Source organism: Quercus suber, unplaced genomic scaffold, assembly GCF_002906115.3.
Source record: "Quercus suber isolate HL8 unplaced genomic scaffold, Cork oak 2.0 scaffold_196, whole genome shotgun sequence".
Taxonomy (NCBI): domain Eukaryota; kingdom Viridiplantae; phylum Streptophyta; class Magnoliopsida; order Fagales; family Fagaceae; genus Quercus; species Quercus suber.
In genome coordinates, this window is record NW_027069654.1 from 159565 (window position 1) to 166079 (window position 6515).

At 31.6% G+C, this 6515-nt stretch overlaps 1 protein-coding gene across 2 annotated transcripts; it reads left to right on the forward strand.

Annotated features, from left to right (window-relative positions):
* The first annotated feature begins 2546 nt into the window (after nt 1-2546).
* Nucleotides 2547-5888, forward strand: LOC136069907 (protein C2-DOMAIN ABA-RELATED 4-like). Of its 2 annotated transcripts, none has more exons than XM_065779015.1 (4): nt 2547-2722; nt 2864-3117; nt 4373-4468; nt 5320-5888. In XM_065779015.1, exons 2-4 carry the CDS (start codon nt 2932-2934, stop codon nt 5608-5610), a joined length of 573 nt encoding a protein of 190 aa, XP_065635087.1. In that variant the 5' UTR covers nt 2547-2722; nt 2864-2931; the 3' UTR covers nt 5611-5888. The 2 variants fall into 2 exon arrangements, with proteins under 2 accessions (XP_065635087.1, XP_065635088.1); XM_065779016.1 differs by having other exon boundaries at nt 2909-3117.
* The last annotated feature ends 627 nt before the right edge of the window (nt 5889-6515 follow it).

Genomic DNA, 6515 nt, shown 5'->3' on the forward strand with positions numbered 1-6515 from the left:
CATTTTTTGAAATCATAACTAACTTTCTGAATCCTCTTAATATATAGAGATAAATAAAATTCCAATAATTTTGAAAGTAACAAATTAAAATTTGATATTTCAAAAATAATCAAATTAAACCTCAATTCATTTAGAAACTAATTTATTTTTGGGAATTAATTTAATTTTTTACTCCTTCGAAATTTCAGGTTTTTATTTGTTAATTTTGAAATTATATAGTTTAATTTTTTATTATTGTAATCTCCTTTATAATATATTTCTTTTTGAAACTACAAAATTTAATTTGTCATATTCCTTAAGAATTACTATGTTTTAATATATTGAAAACAAATTATCTTTTACCAAAGAAAAAGGAAAAAATGGTTTTGGAGTGATTAAAAAAATAACATAGTTTGGTTATAAAATTGGTAGCACCCTAAGGCTACAACTATCAGTTAAAAAATTAATAGGACGGTATATTTTAAAAATCTAACTGGTGAATTGTATGATCTTTAAGTTCTTAACACATGTAAATTTCATGTCAATCAAACTTTATCTACTATACCATTTATAAAATCATTTTTTATGCATAATTTTATACTATAAAAATTTGAATTTTTAAAAATTTAATTGATGACATAGTTATGATTTTTTATCTTCTGAAAATTTTGCAAATATGAAAGATATTAGAAGAAAATAGAATCTAACAATAAATTTGTCAAAATTCATTTCCAATAAAAAAAATATTGAGTGGATTTGTTGTTTTAGGCTATAACCATGTTTGTTACCAAACTTTGTCCCCCCAAAAAAAATAATAATAATAAATAATACTAGGAAAAGGAATGAAATAACCCTCCTATTAAACTTATAAATACTTTTAAACAAAGAAGAGGGAAGTATATTTTTGAAAATTTATTTTATTATGCTTATATTCATCATGTGTTTCCATGGCAAACGCATAAGGTGTGTGTTTTCAATAGGGAACGAAAACTTGAAGAAAAATTTAAAGACCACAATCAATTTTAAAGCCATTTTCACAATTAACTGATATGGCTAAATTGTGAGTGAGGAAAAAAGGTAATGAATTAATGTAAATGTGATAAGTAGACAATCATAACTTACCACATAAGATAATTGTAAAGATTGGTATGGAATTGGTTGCTGTCCTAGAATAAATATATCGTGGAAGGGAGTGCAGATTTTTTTATGGCTAGCTAGAAAAGTGAAAACAATTTTCTTTTATTGGATTGAAAACATTTTTAATGAAGAAATATAAAAACATTGTAGGTTTTAATTAGCTCAACTATAGTAAAGTATTTAACAGTTGAACAAGAAATTTGTGATTTAATTTATGTGTACACCAAAAATCAATTAGTATTTTGGTTTGATGATAAATAGTACAATAATAAGAAGTGGACGCTATAAGTTAAAATTCTATAAATAAATAAATAAAAATATATTAAAACATGTATATTATAATAGAAGAACATGAACCACGAGACCTAATGGATCAAGAAAAAAAATACATACCTTATTAAAAAAAATTACAAAATTTAGTTACAAAATTAGTTGTAACCTTAAATTATAACCTTACTCAATACTTTTTTTTTTTTTTTATCGAATGTGAATTTGATAAATTCACCATTAGATTACATCTTCTTTTATATCCTCATGCTTGCAAAAATTTTAGAAAATTAAAGATCAATAGTTATGTCATCTATAAATTGTTTAAATTGCAAGTTTTTGTAATTTTTTTATTAAAATTTTTTTATTTTTTAGAATCTTTTGTAGTTTAAAATTATGAATAAAATATAAATTTATAGATTATATAGTAAATAATATTTAATTGATACTGTAGGTGAAGAATTTCACACAACATCTGATTGTATCCTACCGCGGTGCCTGGCGCGGTGCGGTTTTGTCCTCGTCCCCGAGTATGGCCCTAGCATGCAAGCGCTTAGAGCTTCAGGAGCTTGGGTAGTGTACCACTACTCACATGTGAGTAGTGGTACACTACCCAAGCTCCTGAAGCATTATAAAGGGTAGTGGGGCGCTCTCTCTAACCGATGTGGGATTCCACTTGTCCAAGCTAAGCGCTTGCATGCTAGGGCCATACTCGGGGACGAGGACAAAACCGCACCGCGCCAGGCACCGCGGTAGGATACAATCAGATGTTGTGTGAAATTCTTCACCTACAGATACAAAATGTGATATATGTATTAGGAGCATATAAAACATATAATTTAATAGTTAGATTTTCAAAATATATAATACTCTGTAATATTTATTTGATTGAATAAGATTGTGACGTTAAGGTATAACAAATTTTATAATTAAACTTTGAGAAAATATAAATAAATATATATATATATATATAGATAAATAGAAAAAATATTTTTATGACTAGAGAGTAGACAGCCGTAGCCACGTTATTGTTCTTACAGACAAAGCATTAATTACGGCTAAGATTTGTTGCAGTCAACGTCAACGAACCAACCACAACCGACTCTCCTCCACATATTCGCGACTGACAACCGAATACCCTGGTCACCTCACCTCACCTTCTCCCCCCAAAAACCCTCCAATTTCCCCACACACAATCACCCTCTCTCTCGGTTTCCCTTCCTCCCAACGCCAACCCCAACCAAAAACTCAATCACAATTTACTCAGACAGAACAGAGATAATAACAACAACAACAACAACGACAACGTCAGAAAGACAAAGAGTTTTGTCAGTTTCTGGTGGGCTCCACAATCTCTCTCTCTTAAACTTAATTGGGTTATTAATAATATTTTAATTGTTTTGTAGTCTTGTAGATTATATGGTAAAAGTGATTTAACTGTTATTATTATTATTTTATTTTTTATTTTTTGTGGTGGTAGAGAGGAGAGAATTGAATTGAATTGGTCTTTTGGTAATATAAAAAGAAAAAAGGGGGAGGAGGGAAAAAATGGCAACAGATGCAGCACCAAGAAGAAGAAGAAGTTCACCAGATAAGAGCGGAAGATCATCATCCACGTCTCTAATGGAGAATCTGCTTGGACTTCTCAGAATTCGCGTCAAGCGCGGTGTTAATCTCGCCGTTCGTGACGTTCGTAGCAGCGACCCTTATGTTGTCATCAAGATGAACAGACAGGTCTCCTTCTTCATAATCATTTCTCTTCTTCTTCTTACCATGTTTGTCTTTTATAGGCTTTTTCTTTTTTGCACTGATATAATTCCAGAAAAATGAAAATTATCTAGGATTCATATTTAGTATGTTATTCTTTTCAAGGATCCGTACGTACTATGTAGTTATATTACTGTCAAGGCGTGAAACATGAGCTTGGGTTATCATATGATATGTACCCCTTGTTCTCTTTGAATTGGTCTTGTTCGAAACAAATACAGTTATGTAGGGTGCAATTAGCTGAACTGGTAAATTATTTTGTCAGGAATAAGGGACCTGTCATCGAATATTGCGTGATGATAAAAGATAATCATTGTGGAGTGGATCCTTTTATATTAACCTAATAATAAAGAAGAATCATTACAGAACCAATATCATTCATGCTTCCTGTATTCTGCATCACATGAGGAAGATGATCTTGGTGGAAATTAATAATTGTGATTATTTTTAATTATTTCCTATAATTACAAAATTTTGACATTTTAGCTTCCCCCCCCCCCCCCCCAATTTTTTTATATACTAGGGCAATCATAATTCTTTGGCAGATTTGTAAAGTTGTGAACATATGATATCTCACAATCTTCATTTCATTTTTGCAACTAAGGGAAGATTGTATTTCTTAATTTTGTGGCATCTGATCTTAAGATCCTACTTTATGTATTTGTATTTGAGAGAGAGAGAGTTATGCTTAAATCAGTTCCTTCACTAAACTTATTGGGTAAGTCAAAAGTGAACAACTGAAAATTAAGTAGTCTGGTCTGAAATTCACAAAACATTCATATCTGGCATTTGAGGATGTCAATTTTAAGTGTTGGTAATGATCTTTTGTATTTAATACTTACTCAATATGCTTGCAAGTTGGGTTGGAGTGTATGCTGTTTACATGACAAAAAGAGATGTCCATTACAAGTTTACAACCATTGGTTTCCCCTTAATTTGATTACAACATAAATGCTTTTTGAAATAAAGTAGAATATTCATAACGATTCTAAGTGCATCGAATGTTCTAGGCTATGCTCTGCCGATTGGAAATTCTATATTCCTTTTTTCTGGTTTATTTTGTTTCTTGTTCCTTCCATTTATGAGTTAACTCTATAAATTTTGTTAGGCTAGCAATATGTTTCTTTTGTTTACATTAGTTTCACTGATTTCTATGAAGTCATTTTCAAGTACTTGTGGTTCATTTCTTCTAATCAGATCTAAGCGTGAACATGTACTGCAGAAACTGAAGACACGTGTTATTAAAAAGGATGTTAATCCCGAATGGAATGAAGATCTAACTCTTTCTGTTACAGACCCTAATCATCCGATCCAGCTGGTAAAGTTTTTTTGTTCACTGCCCCATGCATAAATATGAAATCCAAATGAAAACACAGGCACTATCTTATGATGATGTGAAAACAGCTACCTCCTTGTTTGTGTAGTTTTCCATGTGCTAATAGAAAGTGCAATTCCAAGTCAAAAACATGAGTAACGAACTTGTGATGATTTTAAAGAAGTTCCTACTGTTTTCTAGATACAATCAACAATGAAAGTTATAATAGGATAATCTTTTAAGTCGAAAATAACTTATATATTGTGTACTTGTGCTTGCATTTGCAATGAAAAATGGATTAAGTTGACTTGACTTGTTAATGCTACTCTATCTTATGGTAATATTATAATTTTGGTTAAAAGAGGAGTGAAACACTGGAGCATGATTTTCCCTTACATGCATGCGTATATCTGTGGGTTAACTGGGCTGTCTGTTATTTCCTTGAAGAATGTTGGACTCTGACTCAGTAACTAGAAATTTCCCAAGAAAAAAAAAGTAATTATTAATTTGCACATTCATATGTCTTAAGTTGTTATATTCTCCTATTAGACTGCTTTCTCATCCCTCAGAAATAGAAGGCAAGAAAAATTTAACAGCTTCACTAGCCTATGACTTGATGGTATAAAATCTCCGTTTTGGGGGGAAAGGCTTGTGAGGAGTAACATAGATGCAGAGCCAATTCCTATACATTTTTGCCCTACCCCTACATGAAGTCAAATATGGCAAAGCCACTTAATGAACTCTTAATTTTCTTAGGCTTCTCTCTCTCTCTCTCCTCTTCCTTTTCTATATTGTTTCTTTTGCTTTCTGGTAATTGTAATATTGAAAATCATTGTTGTTTCTTGTGATTGCAGACCGTTTATGACCATGACACATTTAGCAAAGATGACAAAATGGGAGATGCTGAGTTTGAAATCAAATCATATATAGATGCCTTGAGGATGAATTTGTCAGGCCTCCCAAGTGGCACCATAGTGTCGAGAATACAACCAAGCAGGCAAAACTGCCTTTCTGAAGAGAGCTGCATCACGTGGACTGAAGGCAAAATGATTCAAGATCTCTGCCTCAGATTGAGAAATGTGGAATGTGGGGAAGTTGAAATCCAATTGCAGTGGATTGACCTTCCTGGTTCCAAGGGTTTATAAAGTTTATGAATGATGCTCCTTTATTTGCTTTCCTTCATGCATACTGTATCAGCTCTTCTACAACCCTGCGTAATGTGATGAGCTTCAGGGTGGGGTTAGTTTGTTCAAAGATGTGTAATGATGTGACTTTGGATGTTTTTGTATTGTCCACTGTATCTGGTTTGTAGCTCATTAATAGGGTTGAACAATTTTTGGGCGTTGTTACCAAGACTGCTATGTTGTATGTTCTCTATAATGGTTTGCTCTAAATCTTAGTTTCATGCACACTTTATCATGTAGCTCAATGTGTATTTGCAATTTATCATAACAAAATGATGTAAAGCACATGAAAAACTTTTGCATTATATTTGCATTTTGAGATTGATCTACTGAACTATCATTGACAAGCACAACTTGTTAGTAGAGGTGACCAACGATTCTGGAAATTTTAAACCATTTCACAACATCCTATGTTTTATTTGTTTGATAAGTCAATGTTACAACAATTGGAGGAGAAGGTATTTGAATTGCATTATATTTGCATTTTGAGATTGATCTACTGAACTATCATTGACAAGCACAACTTGTTAGTAGAGGTGACCAACGATTCTGGAAATTTTAAACCATTTCACAACATCCTATGTTTTATTTGTTTGATAAGTCAATGTTACAACAATTGGAGGAGAAGGTATTTGAATTTTGGTTCTGCTCATGAAGGAGACTAGGCAATACCATTGAAATACAAAGCTCTTGGCACCCCAACCTATGTTTTAAAACTTTAATTTTATACATTTGGCTATAAAATGTAGTGAATTAAAATTTTATGGTAACTCAAAGTAAATATCTTTATAGCTTAACTAGTTGACACCTCTTAGTGTTTTTATAAAAACATTCATGATTTAAATCTTTCTTTCCAACTATCGAAT